Below are 16,581 nucleotides of genomic sequence, written 5' to 3'. Positions count from 1 at the left end.
GATTGGTCAAGCAAGTCCAAGTCCCAAAACTGGGACAAAAGTCTCCCTCGGCAGACTTTATTCTTATAAATTAAAAGTATAAACTTATTATCAGAGACTTTAATCTCGGACCACTTTTAGTTTCTTATTGTATGTGGGCCCACCACTCCTCGTACACAAAAAATTGATAACCGATTCAAGCGGCCTATACTAGCATACGCCACGTTAGCCTCCCCGGCGCTAAATGTATTTTCTAAGATTTAGAAATTACAACTCCTTATCAGTGTCAGCCAGTCCTCCTCTTCCCTTTCGTCCAGAGGAAGCGGTTAGGATAAGATATCGTTTTATTTACATCAATTTCTATTGTTGCAACCGGGACCACACACAGCACCATTTATAGTCGTTGGTTTGTAGGACACGGAGAGTGACGTTTTTGGCCATGATGACGTAGTTACTAGCCATCCCCCATTAGATCTCAAAACATACCATTAAAGCCCATATTTTATTTTAAAACTGTTATAGATAATGGATGTTATTGGGAGATATACTTTTCCCTGCAATTTGTATTGCAAGTTCATTTATTATGAGCTAATGGTTGGCTAAGTTAGCATAATTGTATTACCAGCTAATTTATAACTAACCAGTTGTCAGGAAGCTTAGCACAATCATGCTACAAGCTAATTTGGAACTCTCCCATCTTTAGTAAAGTTAATCACATTACTAGCTAATTGGAAACTCAGCAGGAGTTAGCTAATGTATCATAATTGTATTATGGATTAATTTAAAACTAGCTAGCAGTTAGATTTTTCAGCACAATTGTACTACCAACTAATTTAAGACATGGTAATAGTTAGCTATGTTATGATAATACCATTACCAACAAATTGAAAGCTGGCCAATGGTTGGCTAATATAGCATAATTGTGCTAACTGTTAATTTAAACTAGCTAGTAGTGGGCGGGTTAGCATAATTGTATTGCTAGCTCTTCTCAAACTAGCCAATGGTTGTATTACTAGCTAGTTTTAAACCAGCCAGTAATTTGCTATGTTAACATAGTTCTATTACAAGGTAGATTATAACTAGTCAGTGGTCAAGGAGGTTAACATGATTGTACTGTAAGCTAATTTGGAACTCTCCAGTGATTGTCAAAGTGAGCATAACCGTATCACCAATTAATCAGAAATTCACCAGTGATTAGCTAGCCTAACATCATTGTATTACATGCAAATTTAAGACTTAATTGTGGTTAATAAGTTCAACATAATCGTACTACAAGCTAATTTTGGAACTCTCCAATGGTTAGCAAAGTTAGCATAATTGTATTACCAGCTAATCAGAAACTCACCAGTGGTTAGCTATGTTAGCATAGTTCTATTACAAGGTATTTTGTAACTAGCTAGTGGTCAGGGAGGTTAGCATAATCGTACTACAAGCTAATTTGGAACTCTTCCATGTTTAGCAAAATTAATCCTATTACTAGCTAATCGGAACCTCAGCAGTGGTTAGCCAACATAGCATAATTGTATTAAATACAAAATTAAAATTCACTAGTGGTTAGTAAGGCTAGCATAATCATATACCAGCTAATTTAAAAACTAGCAAAGTTAATATGGTCATGCATGAAAAGCTAATTTGAAATTAGCCAGTTGTTAGCAAGGTTAGCATAGATGTACTGGGACATCTGGGTATAAATGAGCTCTGAATTAAAGAAGACCTTCAGGGCAGCAGCCTGAGACTCTCACACTTCAGTAGGATTTGCAAATCGCTGCTTCCATCTGTGGTCTGAGAGCGTTCGATGATAAACGCTGCTTCCTCCCTCGGCTGTCCATCCTCCGTATCATCCTGAGCTGCAATGTTAACAAGACGATGAGCTTTTCCTGCTGCATTTCTGTCCGTTCTGTGCTCCTGGTCGTTTATCTTCTGCCTGTCTTTCCTCTGCAGATGTCTGAGAGTTAACCTGCTGAGCGAGGACTCCCCTCCCTGCCTCCACCTGCAGCCATGAACGGTAAGATGGACGTGAACCAACCAGTTTAAACTTTAATCTGCCCCTGTGGTCCCATAAACTCTGGATATTCCTGTAAACTCCCTCATTCATGCAAGACTTCACCTGAACCCAGACGTCAGTTGTAAAGAAATCAGATTTAATTACCTTTTAATGAATTTTAAGCAGATCTGCAGCTATTTTGGTGTCGGTCTCGGAGGTGGTGCGTCTCCTTTGTCCTTGCTGTGAACTCGGTTGTTCAGCACTGAGAGTGTTTCATCGCATTAATCCTCTTGTTGGCACGCTTTGATCGGAAGAAGTCAGAAAAAGGCCTCAGAGAAAAGTGTGTGTTTGTGTGTCGGATGGGTAATTCTGCAGTTTAACCCTCTGAACCGGCGTGTTTGGGAAAAAAGCTTCTTTCCTGGAGGAAATAAACCAGAACGACACCATTTATCGGCCTGAAACTGTAAAAAATCAGCAGTAGATTTTCAGTTTTCCAGTGAGCTGTGGAAGCGCTTCCAGGAGAAAATGTTTTTTCTGTGCTCAGACTCTAAGTTTTGTTGTTTCAGTGAAGGGCTCTAGTGTGTTTTCTGAGGGTTTGTGTTCATTAGGAGGTTTTTACAGCTTCTCTTTCACTGTTAAACACTAATCTTATAAAAAGTGATGTAAGTGTGTTAGCAAATATGTTAAAAAACAAATTATACAAAATCTGTACAATAATGATAATATGCATCTATTTGTGTCATTTTAGTGTAATTTTTGTGTATCTGTGCCATTTTTGCATCTATTTGTGTCATTTTCTGTCTATTTGGGTCATTTTTCACATCTGTGTATTTTTTTGTCTATTTGTGTCATTTTTGAATCTTTTTGTCGTTTTTTACACAATTCTTTCATCTATTTGTGGTATTTTTGTCTGTGTCGTTTTACATCTTTTTGTATTATTTTTTCATCTCTTTCTGTCATTATTGCATCTTTTTTCTGGCATTTTGTGTCTTTTCTATACAATACTTGCATCTATTCATGATATTTTTGTCTCTGTGTCATTTTTAAATCTTTTTCTGTCATTTTTTGTATTTTTTATGCAATTTTTGCGTCTATTTGTCGTATTTTTGCATCTTTTTCTGTCATTTTTACATCTTTTTCTGTCATTTTTTGTATTTTTATACAATTTTTGCATCTATTCATAGTATTTTTGCATCTTTTTCTCTAATGTTTTGTATTTTTATACCATTTTTGTATCTGTTTGTGTTATTTTTGTCTCTTTGTTCCGTTCTTTCTCCTACTGACATTAGACGTTTGTGATTCTCTCTCCTCTTCATGTTGTTCTGGTTCTTCAGAGCTGCAGGATTTTAGATTGTAGAGAAAATGAAAATCATTGAAATGAAAAATAGTAACTGAGAGGTTAACTGAGCTGACTGCTCCCCTCTGAGCTTTAATTTCATTCAGTGAGCTCCATCCATCAGATGATGCTGAGCTTCTGCACTGATCCATCAGTGGAGTGGTTTAGATGGTGCAGCTGGTGGACAGCAGACTGTGGATCCTCTCCAGGTGAACGTCTGACAGCGGTTTGGTTTCCCTGAAGACCAAAGAGTCTCCAGAGCAGCTCCAAGACAACAAACAGAAATGAAAACAGTCAGAGGCTGTTTGTGCTGCTGAGGAGGTGAACCGAGGTTTAGTTTCAGGTTTTTCTGTTGGTTTAGAAACGTCTGAAGAGCTCTGGTGTTCAGAGGATGCTTCTAGAAGCTTCTCTTACACTGTAAAAACACAGAAACCTGAAAAAACTGTGAAATAATATGTAAAAAAAAATTTTATTACCCTAATTTAAAGTATATATATGTGTAAAAACATGAAAATAAATGAAAATATGGGTAAAATAGTGACAGTAGTTCATTTAAACACAGTGGAGCAGTAATTTTATGGTCAAACATAAGGAAACAAACTGCCGTTTATTAGAAGACTTGATCTGAACAATATTTATAATTTTTGCTGTTTTTTTTTCAAATAAATTACTGCATGATTTTACTAGATAACATCTGTAATTTCATAAAACGGAAAATCTGAAAATTATCGGTTTAAAAGATCAAAGCCAATTTTTTAGTCTTCAACAAACGATTTATTTTTTCTACATGTAGCTCATGGGAATTTTTTGTTTGTTTTTTTCAAATTTAAATCCAATAAATGTGTCAAATTTTACTGCGAAGGTTGAAAAGGAACTAAAAAATAGATATTTTTAATGTGGAAATGCTGGTTAACGTGAATTAAAACGGTTTTTCTGTGATTTTTCAAATTATCTGGAATTTAACAGTAATTGAAATTTGCTAAATTCCAGTGGATTGGTAACTATGGTGATTTTTATTAATAAATAAATGAAAGGCATCATCAGTCGGTTTTGGGGTTCAGGAAGTTAAAAAAAAAGTTGATTTCTGCATCACTCATAGCACAACTTTTGTTTGTGAACCTTTGTTGTCGAGACTAAACACAACATTCTCCTGAACAGAGACAGGGTTTTTTATTTGATCTCGTGTCCCCACAGATTTGCAAAGATACTAAACTAATTCTGTTCTAGCTTCCATCCATTCTTTCAGGATTTCTAACTGCTCTAGTCAGACTTTTTGTAAATCTGCTCCGTTCAGATGTTTTTTTTAGACGTTTTTTGTTTACTTTTGTTGGTTCTTCAGATGCACCGTCTTCATGGATTCTGCTGGAGTTTAATATTTGGTTTAATTGTGGTTTAATCTGTGCAAAAAACAAACCTAAACGTGTGATTTCTCCTCCTGAGACGTCAGAAGCATCTGAGCTTTCATTCAGCGATTGAATCTTTATCTGGTGCAGAACGTTCACCGCATCGTTCTGTTTCTCGTCTGTAGAGAATCATCTGGATTTACAGAACAGAAGCTGTGGTTCTGTTGTGGCTTCATGTCCTCAGGGACGCTAATTTGTGCAGCGGATTCAGGAAATACCAGCCGGCCCACGACGAGCTTCCACCCTGAACAAACAAACATCCCGAACAGACAAACCAGCAGCAGCTGCTCCGTTAAAGAGGAAAACGTTAGCGTTAGCGTTAGCGTTAGCATTAGCTGGTGGCAGAGCGGACTTATTCAGAGAGGCTTTAGTCCGTCTCTGTGCTGCTCGTGTCTTTTTGTGTCATTTTTGGTCTATTTGTTTCATTTTTGTCTCATTTTTGCATGTTTTGTGTGTTTTTGCATCTTTTTGTCTATTGTGTCATTTTGCATCTTTTTCTATAATTTTACATCTTTTTGTCATTTTTTGTTCTGTTTCATTTTTGCGTCTTTTTGTGTCACTTTTTAGTCTCAGCCTGTCATTTGTTCTTCTTTTTGTGTAATTTTTGGTCTATTTGTTTCATTTTTGTGTCATTTTTGCAAGCTTTTGTGTATTTTTGCGTCTTTTTGTGTCATTTTTGATCTACTTGTGTCATTTTTGCATCTTTTGTGTCTCTTGTGTCATTTTTTGATCTATTTGTGTCATGTTTGCTTGTTTTTGTGTCATTTTGCATCTTTTTGAGTAAATTTTTGTCCATGTCTGTCATGTTTGCACCTTTTTGTGTCGTTTTTTGTGTATTTGTGTCATTTTTGTGTCATTTTTTGGTCTATTTGTGTCATTTTTGTGTCATTTTTTTTGTCTATTTGTGTCATTATTGTATCTTTTTTTGTCACTTTTTGGTGTATTTATGTCATTTTTTTAGTGTTTTGTGGCATTTGTTGTCGCTTTGTGTCATTTTTTGGTCTATTTGTGTCATTTTTGCATGTTTTTGTGTCTTTTTGTGTTGTTTTGATCTACTTGTGTCATTTTTGCATCTTTTTGCGTCTTTTTGTGTCATTTTTCATCTACTTGTGTCATTTTTACATCTTTTTGTGTCTTTTTGTGTCATTTTTTGATCTGTTTGTGTCATGTTTGCTTGTTTTTGTGTCATTTTGCATCTTTTTGAGTAAATTTTTGTCCATGTCTGTCATGTTTGCACCTTCCTGTGTCATTTTTTGTGTATTTGTGTCATTTTTGTGTCATTTTTTGGTCTATTTGTGTCATTTTCTGTCTATTTGTGTCATTATTGTATCTTTTTTGTCACTTTTGGTGTATTTATGTCATTTTTTTAGTGTTTTTGTGGCATTTGTTGTCGCTTTGTGTAATTTTTTGGTCTATTTGTGTCATTTTTGCATGTTTTGTGTCATTTTTCTCTATTTGTGTAATTTCTTTACGTCTTTTTGTCATTTTTTGATCTTTTTTGCATGATTTATTCATCTATTCGTGGTATTTTGTTTCTTTGTGTGATTAGTTCTAACTATCAAAAATGCTGATATTAAACTTTCCTTTTTGAGAATTTCTCCTTTAAACTGTCCAACTCCAGAATTATGATGAGCTCTGAAGTGGATTAAAGATCAGAAATAGAACTAATCCTAAAAACATAAAAAGCATCACTGCAGCAGAACATCCTGGTTTCTGTATCCAGAGCAGCTGCACCTGTCCAGGTAAACCTGCTCTACAGCTACAGCGTTAGCTCCTAGCCCACGTCCCCCCGTCAGCAGAAGGAACGAGCGGTAATTAATCTGAGCAGAGAGGGTTCTCCTCATTGTAGTGAGACAGAGCTGATATTTAGCACAGCTGGACGTGAAGCTAACGTGGCCTCGGCTCGGCCTGTCGGAGATCCACAGCGTGTCAGGAGGCCTCAGCAGATAAGTGGGACAGCAGCAGCATGTATGGTGTAGGACTGCAACATCTGATAAGAAAAGAGCCAGAAGTCTGCGTTAGCAGCTCAGAAATCCAGCAGTAGACGCTGCTCTGTCTGACGAGAAACCCTGAAAGAATGGATGCAGTTTGGATTTCTTTATCATTCTTGGTGTGTTGTGTCATTTTTTTTGCATCTTTTGCACATTTTTAATCATTTTTTTATTTATTTGTGTGATTTTTACAGGTTTTCTGTCATTTTTTGTCATATTGTGTTATTTTGTGTCATTTTAAAAAAAATGACTGAAACGAGACACAAAGCGACTAAAAAAAGAAAAAACAGCAAAACTAAATATGGTACACAACATGGTCACAGAGTACAGAACTGCAAAGTCACATACAATGACACAAAACATGTGTGCTCATCCTCAGGTTTTACGCTGAGCTGCAAACACGATAGAAAAGAACCAAAAGTCTGCATTAGCAGCTCAAACATCCAACAGTAGACCGTGCTCTGTCCGGTCTGACGGTAACGGTTTTTAGGAATTGAAAGAATGGATGGAATTAGGCAAATTTTTTTATTATCATTTTTAATCTGTAATGAAATTAGTCAAAATATGATTCTCAGTTCTGTCAGAATTACAGATGCAGTAACTGTGCTTTAATTTCACGTGATTCTGATAAATATCCTGGTTTGGTCTAATTTTATTCAAATCTGTTCCTACAGCAACATTCAGCCATGTTTAGTATCATTTCATTTATTTGCTTTGGTTTTTTTTTATCATTTTACTCTTTAGAGCTCACACGTCATGTCTTCGCACCTTAAGTTTTGACGGATTTCTTTGGGGTTGTGTGCCATGGCAAGCCTCACCATCAGGGAGTCCGTCTGTCATCAGCGAGCTGAAGAAAAGTTAGATTTTGTCCCGCTGAAGTGGGTCAGTGTTCTGTGATAAATCAGAGGTCTGAACATCGATGTGTGCTTTTTCAATTTAAGGCTCAAAATAGAGAAAAATTACATTTAAATGACATTAAACAGATGCAAAATAACACAAATACACTAAAAATGACAGAAAAAGTCAAAAAATGGCACGAAGAAGGCAGAAGGACATGACAGACAAAAAAACAAGACACTAAAAAGTAAAATTGACACAAAAGATGCAAAAATGATAGAACAGACCAAAAATATGACACAAATAGATCAAGTGAACAGAGAAATGACAAAAAGATAGAAAATGACACATATAGACACAAAATGACACAAATGAAAATGACACAATAGACCAAAAAATACACTAAAATACAAAAATGAGACAATAGACCAAAAATGACAGAAAGCAAAAAGAATGTAAAATGAGCTGCTTTATCTCCAATAATAATCATCATAAGTCACTTGTGTCGCACTAACAGCTTCATCCTGCAGAACAGTCTCTGATCTATAACTCCTGCTGAGCTCGATGATTAATTGATCCTTCTTCTGCCTCCACTGAAGCTGAGATCGAGTTTTGACTCCGTATTTAATTCATGACGAACATGAACTTGCTCCAGCTGCTGCTTCTGTACTTTAATCATGTCAGAGAGTTCATCTGGGAGGGAATTATTCAGCGTTAAAATCCTGTCGCTCACATTCTGCTTTAAATCTGTGAAGATTCTTCTGTTATTTTCAATTAAAGTCCTGCAGCTCTGTGGAAACATCGACCACGAAGAAGGAAGAGAAGGAAGAGAAGAAAAGAGGAGAAAGAGAAGGAACGAGAAGAAAGAGAGAAAGAGAAGGAACGAGAAAAAAAAAAGAAGAGAAAAGCAAGGAGAGAAAGAAAGAAAGAAAGAAGAAAGCGAAGGAGAGAAGGAAAGAGAAGGAAAGAGGAGGAAAGAGAGGAAAGAAGGGAAAGAGAAGGAACGAGAAGGAAAGAGACGGAAAGAGGAGGAAAGAGAGAAAGGAAGGAAGAGAAGGAAAGAGAAGAAGGAAGGAAGAGGAAGAGAAGGAAAGCGAAGGAAGAGAAGGAAAGCGAAGGAAAGGAAGCGAAGGAAAGCGAAGGGAAGAAGGGAAGAAAGGAAAGCGAAGGGAAGAGAAGGAAAGCGAACTCGGAGACGACTTCTGTCAGCAGGACTCAGAATGATGCAAAGAGAGAAAAATAGCCCAAGTAGATGCACAGCTTATGCTAAAACAGAAAGTTACACAAAGATGTTAAAGTGATGCAAAAAGGACACAAAACATGCACAAATGACCAAAAAGACCAAAAAAAACAGAGAAATTACAAAAAGATGCAGAAATGACACAAAAAATGACACAAGAAGATACAAAAGAGACACAAGTAGAACAAAATGATACTAAAAGGACAAAAACATACAAAAAGGACACAAAAGACCAAAATAATCACAGAAAAAATACAAAACGATACAAAAATGACACAAATTTTGTCCCAGCTGAGTGGAGGAGAACAGAATTTATTATTTTAACAGAACCCGGTTCTAGAAATGGTTTTTTTTGATCATCAGAGGTTCGAGTTAGCTGGACATCTTTCTGCTCGTAGAAAAATTAAACTGGATCAGTGCCGGTTTAAACCGGATTAACATAAATCTAAAGTTCTGGTTCTGGTGGATCTGTGGACCTGCTGCAGTCTGATCCAGGTTCTGGTTCTGGTGGATCTGTGGACCTGCTGCAGTCTGATCCAGGTTCTGGTTCTGGTGGATCTGTGGACCTGCTGCAGTCTGATCCAGGTTCTGGTTCTGGTGGATCTGTGGACCTGCTGCAGTCTGATCCAGGTTCTGGTCTGGTGGATCTGTGGAACCTGCTGCAGTCTGATCCAGGTTTCTGGTTCTGGTGGATCTGTGGACCTGCTTAGTCTGATCCAGGTGCTGGTTCTGGTTCTGGTTTTCCAGGTGATCTGGTCTTTGGGTCGTCACTGCAGAGGAGAGAGGGAAACATGACAAACAGTTTGACAGCCTCAACCCGGTCCTGGGACACGTCTCAGGTCTGATTATTATCTATTGATATTATTTATTTATTATTATCTATTGATATTATTTATTGATTATTATTTATTTATTACTATCTATTGATTTATCTATTGATAATTATTTATTTATTATTATCTATTGATTATTATCTATTGATAATTATTTATTTATTAATATCTATTGATTATTATCTATTGATTATTATTTATTATTATCTATTGATAATTATTTATTTATTACTATCTATTGATAATTATTTATTTATTATTATCTATTGATAATTATTTATTTATTACTATCTATTGATTATTATCTATTGATAATTATTTATTGATTATTATCTATTGATAATTATTTATTGATTATTATCGATTGATAATTATTTATTTATTACTATCTATTGATTATTATCTATTGATAATTATTTATTGATTATTATCTATTGATAATTATTTATTTATGACTATCTATTGATTATTATCTATTGATAATTATTTATTTATGACTATCTATTGATTATTATCTATTGATAATTATTTATTTATGACTATCTATTGATTATTATCTATTGATAATTATTTATTTATTACTATCTATTGATAATTATTTATTTATTACTATCTATTGATAATTATTTATTTATTACTATCTATTGATAATTCTTTATTTATTACTATCTATTGATAATTATTTATTTATGACTATCTATTGATTATTATCTATTGATAACATTGATCTATCAATCATCCATTGAACCTCCACTGATCCGTCTGTCGTCTGCTGCAGGAGAACAGGCCAGAAAGTTCTTCCTCCAGTCTGGACTTCCTGCTGCTGTTCTGGCTGAGATCTGGTGAGTCCTGGTCCTGGTCCTGGTCCTGGTCCTGGTCCTGGTCCTGGTCCTGGTCCTGTAACTGTATTTAAATCTGAAGAAATATGAATATTTTACAGATATTTACTATTATTTAAGTATGTAAATTAGGGACTAAAATAACTGTTAACTGTTGTTTATTTCATTTTTTGGAATCTATTCATTTATAACATTTGAATCATAAACTGTGTTTTACTGTATTTAAATGTGAAAAAAATGTTTTCAAATATTTGCTATAATTTGAATGTATGAATATATGTAATTGGAAACCCCGATAAATTATTATTTTAACTGTTATTTTACAGATTTTCTCTGTACAAATTCATACATAAATTCTAGCAAAATTAATTGTATTATTTATATTATTTATTTTATGTTAAATTTAAATTGCAAATAAAAACTGGTAAAAGACAGAAAACTAAATAAATCTTTATTTACATTTTGACTACACTTTACAGAATAAGTTTTAATATAAATATATTTTATATAACTAAATAAATTCTGTCAGATAATAGTTAAAGCAAAACTTTCAGCATTTTAATTTTAGAAAAAACTGCAAATATCTTATAATATATCCTATAATATTTTTTGCTAAATTAAATACCTTTAAAAATTGTGTAATTTTACTGTCAAATGTTTTTCCTCAGTGTTTCTTTGTTCTTATTTGTTTTTTCTGTGGTTTTACTGGATATTGTCTCTAAATTAAGAGAAATCTGTAGAAACTAAACAACACTTTAGATTATTTCTATATTTAGGTATAAAAGTGTGTTGTTGTCTGTATAATCTGCCTTTTCTACCATCTAAACAACAAGAAAACACTAATAAACAAACAATAAATAACATTCAGACCATGTTTATCTGCTCCTCAGGAATCTGGCCGACCTGGACGGCGATGGGAAGATGGACCGTCTGGAGTTTTCTATCGCCATGAAGCTGATCAAGCTGAAGCTTCAGGGCAGAAACCTGCCGGCGTCGCTGCCGCTCGTCATGAAGCAGAACCCGGCCTCCAGCGGTGGAACCGGCGGCCCCCAGGCAGCCCGGTTTGGTAGGAAATAAAGCTGAAGATTAGCAGATTAGTGTTCATTCATCAGCCTCTAACAGCACTGCTCTGTTAGATTTTTATCTGCATGTTTTAGATGCAGAACTTCATTCAGACTAATAGAACTGCACTACACTGAAAAAAATATTCTGTTAAAAAAGTAAGAATTTAGCAGCAATGTTACCAGAAAGATGCATTAAAAACAAATGGAAGAAAAAGTATCTCATCTATTATTATTTAGATATTATAAATATTTCAGATGGATTTTTGGTAAAATATTATCTTATTATATTATTATTATCTGTAATTTAACTAAACACGGTCAATCTGTTAAATAATTTTTTAATTACTTTTTATCCTTAATATGTATATATTTTTATTTCAGTAATTGCAAATACTTTTGTAAAACAAGCCTAGATTTTATGATAAATATGGTCATAATTTCTGTCATATTTTAAAAATAAAAACTAATTTTGATGTGAACATTATTAATAATTTTCTCAGTGATTTCACTGTTAGCGTGTTCATTTTTTTCCTGTAAGTTTACTACATATTATCTGAAATTTTACAAATCAGAAAAAATGACCATACACGTACAGAAAAAATACAGAAAAATGGAAACATTTCAATTAAATAAAATATAAATGAAATGAAGTAAAATTAAATCAAATTAAATAAAGAAAAAGGATGATATATGCATTTTAAAAATGAAAACATATTTTTTTCTTTTTAATTATAGAAAATTACTGTAAAATATTGTTTTTGTTTGTTACTATTTTTATTTTTGCTAATTTAAGCACAGTAAGAAGTAAAATGTTACATATAAATGTAAATATTTGAAAAATACATATTTCTGATGTGGACGTTAGATATAAATGAATTCTTTTTTGTGTCATTTTTCCAGATATTATCTGTAATTTAATGTAAAAGTTACACTAACTTCTTTTTATAAATCACAGTTAAAATCCCTTTATTTTTTCCAGTGTAGCTGCAGTAAATTGAATTAATCCATTTTCCCTCCAGTGTCTCCTGATCATCTGTTTCCTCCTCCAGGAATGGGTTCTATGCCAACCTGTCCGTGGGTCTGTCCTCCATGTCCTCCATGTCCTCCATGTCCATCCTAACCCCCGTCCCCGCTAACCCCTCCATGGTCCAGCCTCTGGTCCAGCCTCTGGTCCCCCCTCTGGTCCAGCCTCTGGTCCCCGTCTCTCTGCCCCTCCTCGGCCTCCACAACGGCAGCCTGCTGACGCCTCCGCTGGTCCCCAACAACTCAGGTCGGTTCTGGAGACCAACGGTGGGTTTAGAGAGACGAGGAGCGACTCGTTTAGAGAGACGAGGAGCGACTCGTTTAGAGAGACGAGGAGCGACTTGTTTAGAGAGGAAGAACGACTCGTTTAGAGAGAGGAAGAACGACTCGTTTAGAGAGACGAGGAGCGACTCGTTTAGAGAGACGAGGAGCGACTCGTTTAGAGAGACGAGGAGCGACTTGTTTAGAGAGGAAGAACGACTCGTTTAGAGAGAGGAAGAACGACTCGTTTAGAGAGCCGAGCAGCGACTCGTTTAGAGAGACGAGCAGCGACTCGTTTAGAGAGAGGAGGGACGACTCGTTTAGAGAGAGGAGGAAGGACTCGTTTAGAGAGACGAGGAGCGACTCGTTTAGAGAGAGGAGGAAGGACTCGTTTAGAGAGACGAGGAGCGACTCGTTTAGAGAGACGAGGAGCGACTCGTTTAGAGAGAGGAGGAAGGACTCGTTTAGAGAGACGAGGAGCGACTCGTTTAGAGAGACGAGGAGCGACTCGTTTAGAGAGAGGAGGGACGACTCGTTTAGAGAGAGGAGGAAGGACTCGTTTAGAGAGACGAGGAGCGACTCGTTTAGAGAGACGAGGAGCGACTCGTTTAGAGAGACGAGGAGCGACTTGTTTAGAGAGGAAGAACGACTCGTTTAGAGAGAGGAAGAACGACTCGTTTGGAGAGCCGAGCAGCGACTCGTTTAGAGAGACGAGCAGCGACTCGTTTAGAGAGACAAGCAGCGACTCGTTTAGAGAGAGGAGGGACGACTCGTTTAGAGAGAGGAGGAAGGACTCGTTTAGAGAGAGGAGGAGCGACTCGTTTAGAGAGAGGAGGAAGGACTCGTTTAGAGAGACGAGCAGCGACTCGTTTAGAGAGAGGAGGGACGACTCGTTTAGAGAGAGGAGGAAGGACTCGTTTAGAGAGACGAGGAGCGACTCGTTTAGAGAGAGGAGGAAGGACTCGTTTAGAGAGACGAGGAGCGACTCGTTTAGAGAGACGAGGAGCGACTCGTTTAGAGAGACGAGGAAGGACTCGTTTAGAGAGACGAGGAACTAGGATTCTAACAAGTGGATCGACTTGTTTAAATTAACATAACATATAAAGTAGCTAAACTCAGCTCGACATTAAACATCTCCAGCAGGAAAATCCAAATGAATATCGCAGTAATATTTATTAAATTACATTAAATTGAATTAAATGAATGTAAAATAAAATGAAATAAAATAAAATAAAGGAAATAATATGAAATAAAATAGAATGAGATCAAATATAAATAAAATACATTTAAAGTAAATCAAAATGACATAAAATGAAGTGAAATAAAATAAAATACATTAAAAATTAAATTAAATTAAATAAAGCAAAATAGAAATAAAATAAAAATGAAATTAGATAAAAAATAAAATGAAATTAAGTATTATAAAGTAAAATATAAATGAAATAAATTTGAAATAAAATAAAGTGACCTAAAATAAAATGAAATAAAATGAAGTAAAATGAAACAAAAACAAAAATAAAGTGAAATGAAATTTTAAAAAATGAAATACAGTGAATAGAATATCTAAAATATAATATGGAAACAATGAACAGAATATACAAGATTGACAGTATTTTTATTTTCATTTTTTTCTAAACAGCACACAGTAAATGTACAGTTTCATAAAAACAGAAATAATCAGCGTCTGTTTGCTGCTGAGATATTTTTACCTCCTCTTATGAAACCGGCTGATAAGAAACTCAGTAAATGATTTAGAGCCGGCTGCTGCAGAAGTCCTCCTGCTGGAATATTTACAGATCCAGGATCAGATCTGGAGCTTTAATCTGGTCCAGGATCAGATCTGGAGCTTTAATCTGGTCCAGGATCAGATCTGGTGAGTTTTCCTCTTGAATCTGTTCAGTTTCTGGCTCTTCAAACCACCAAACGACCTCCTGGTTTGTTCTTTCGCTGCAGAGCTGCAGAAGACCTCGTGGTTTCCGTGTCGATAAACATGCAGCTCTCCTGTGTGCAGCGACTGTAAATGAGCAGCAGATAAGATTAGATGTTCAAGGACAGCTGCAGTCCAACACGCCACACATTATTTAACAGGAGGAGGAGGACTGGAAACGCTGCAGAACAACTAATTACCACCTTTTATTACAGTATTTACTGTTTGTCCTTTTATTTTACAGTCAACATGTAAATTCATGCTTTTTTCAGTGCTTTTACTTTGAAAATCTGGCACAATCCTGCCAAAAATACATTATCTACAAATGTCTATGAAACAATGGTTTATTAGCCGATTTAAATGCATATGTAATGCATATGCATCTATATAAAATATAATTTTTATAAAAGTCGACAAAGTGGAAATTATTTACAGTTTATGTAAAAATTTATTTAAATCTAAAAAACATGAATTGAATTAAAAAAGATTATAAATTAAATCTAAAAAATAAATAGAATTTTTAAAAAAAGATTATAAAGTGGAAAGTGTTTCCAGTTTTATAGTTAAGATGTAAATTAATGTGTACACTTTTATATTTACATATTGAAAAGATTATCTAGTGAACTATGTTGTTATGTAAATTAATTTGTAAACGTTAATCTGTAACATGTCAAAAAATATATATTTTACAGGTAACTTCATGTGAATTCATGCTATTTTCTGTGCTTTTACTTTGAAACTTGGGCAGCTATATGTGTATATATATTTATATATATATATATATATATATATATGTATAGTTTTATGTACAGTTTTCTGTGTATTTATTTCTGTGTTTTTGTTCCCACAGCGCTGCCTCTGTCTGGTTTCTCGTCTCCGATGACGTTTTCTCCGTCCAGCGGCATGTCGAAGGCAAACTCTCTGCTCGACCTCGGATCCAGCAGGTCAGTTTAAATCATAATAATAATACTAAATATTATTAGCATAACACCCGGTCATCATGATGTGATGGAAACTCTACCCATAATATTATGAAGCAATAATGTTAAATTACAAATAATATCGAATAAATCACATAAAAAGTACTAGTTTACACTTTGACTGAAAAAAGAACAAAACCAGGCACACAACTAAAAATATCTGTAAAATCCATAAAAATGAACTGTTAAAATCAGGCAGGAAGGTGCAAGAAAAAAATACACTAAAAACTGTAAAAATGTAAAATAAATAAATAAAAACAGTAAAAGTGTATAATTTCACAATCAAACAAAAAAACAATTATTATTAATTTTATTTGCAAATACATAAGATTGGACACACTTTCTCATATATAAATCCATTTTTCAGTAGGCTTAGTGTACTCGAGAATCTGAGGCTTTTATTGTGAAAGGATTCAGTTGGAGGAACTCAGAGATTAGAGAGAAACAGGAAGATGTGAAATCAGATGATCTGGTTCAGGAAGTGGGTTTGTTTGAACTCAAACATTCTTAGAGAAAGACGTCATGGAAACAACGGAAATCTGGAGTTTGGACTGAAAATAAAACTGCTCTCTATTTTTTTTACCATTATACTCATTTTGGGTGTCTTTGCTGTTGTTTTTCATCTGTTTGTGTTCATTTTGTGTCTCTTTTAGTCAGTTTTCTGTCTTTTCTGTGTCTTTTTGTCATTTTTTGTGTTTTTGTGGCTGTTTTGTGTCTCTTGATATTTGTTTTGCGTCTCTGTTAGTGTTGGTTTTTCACCAGTTTATGTTTATTTTGTGTCGCTTTTTGTCAGTTTTCTGTCTTTTCGATCTCTTTTAGGCTGTTTTGTGTCTCTTGATAGTTGTTTTGTATTATTTTGTATCTCTGTTTGTGTTGGTTTTGCA

At 34.9% G+C, this 16,581-nt stretch overlaps 1 protein-coding gene across 4 annotated transcripts in view; it reads left to right on the top strand.

The window, feature by feature from the left end:
- Positions 1 to 9,490: 9,490 nt before the first annotated feature.
- The window catches only part of itsn2a (intersectin 2a), a 45,426-nt gene continuing 38,335 nt past the window's right edge, over positions 9,491 to 16,581 (top strand). For 2 of the 4 annotated variants that reach the window (XM_051960574.1, XM_051960572.1), the window contains exons 1-2: positions 12,248 to 12,776; positions 15,568 to 15,661. In XM_051960574.1, the coding sequence (XP_051816534.1) occupies positions 12,596 to 12,776; positions 15,568 to 15,661 (275 nt within the window). In that variant the 5' untranslated portion in view covers positions 12,248 to 12,595. Of the gene's footprint in view, positions 9,610 to 10,381; positions 10,446 to 11,332; positions 11,509 to 12,247; positions 12,777 to 15,567; positions 15,662 to 16,581 lie in introns of those variants that run through there. The other 2 variants (XM_051960573.1, XM_051960571.1) reach the window with 2 other exon arrangements.

This window comes from Acanthochromis polyacanthus, chromosome 16 (assembly GCF_021347895.1).
Source record: "Acanthochromis polyacanthus isolate Apoly-LR-REF ecotype Palm Island chromosome 16, KAUST_Apoly_ChrSc, whole genome shotgun sequence".
NCBI classification, from domain to species: Eukaryota; Metazoa; Chordata; class Actinopteri; family Pomacentridae; genus Acanthochromis; species Acanthochromis polyacanthus.
This window is presented reverse-complemented; position numbering and strand designations above follow the sequence as displayed.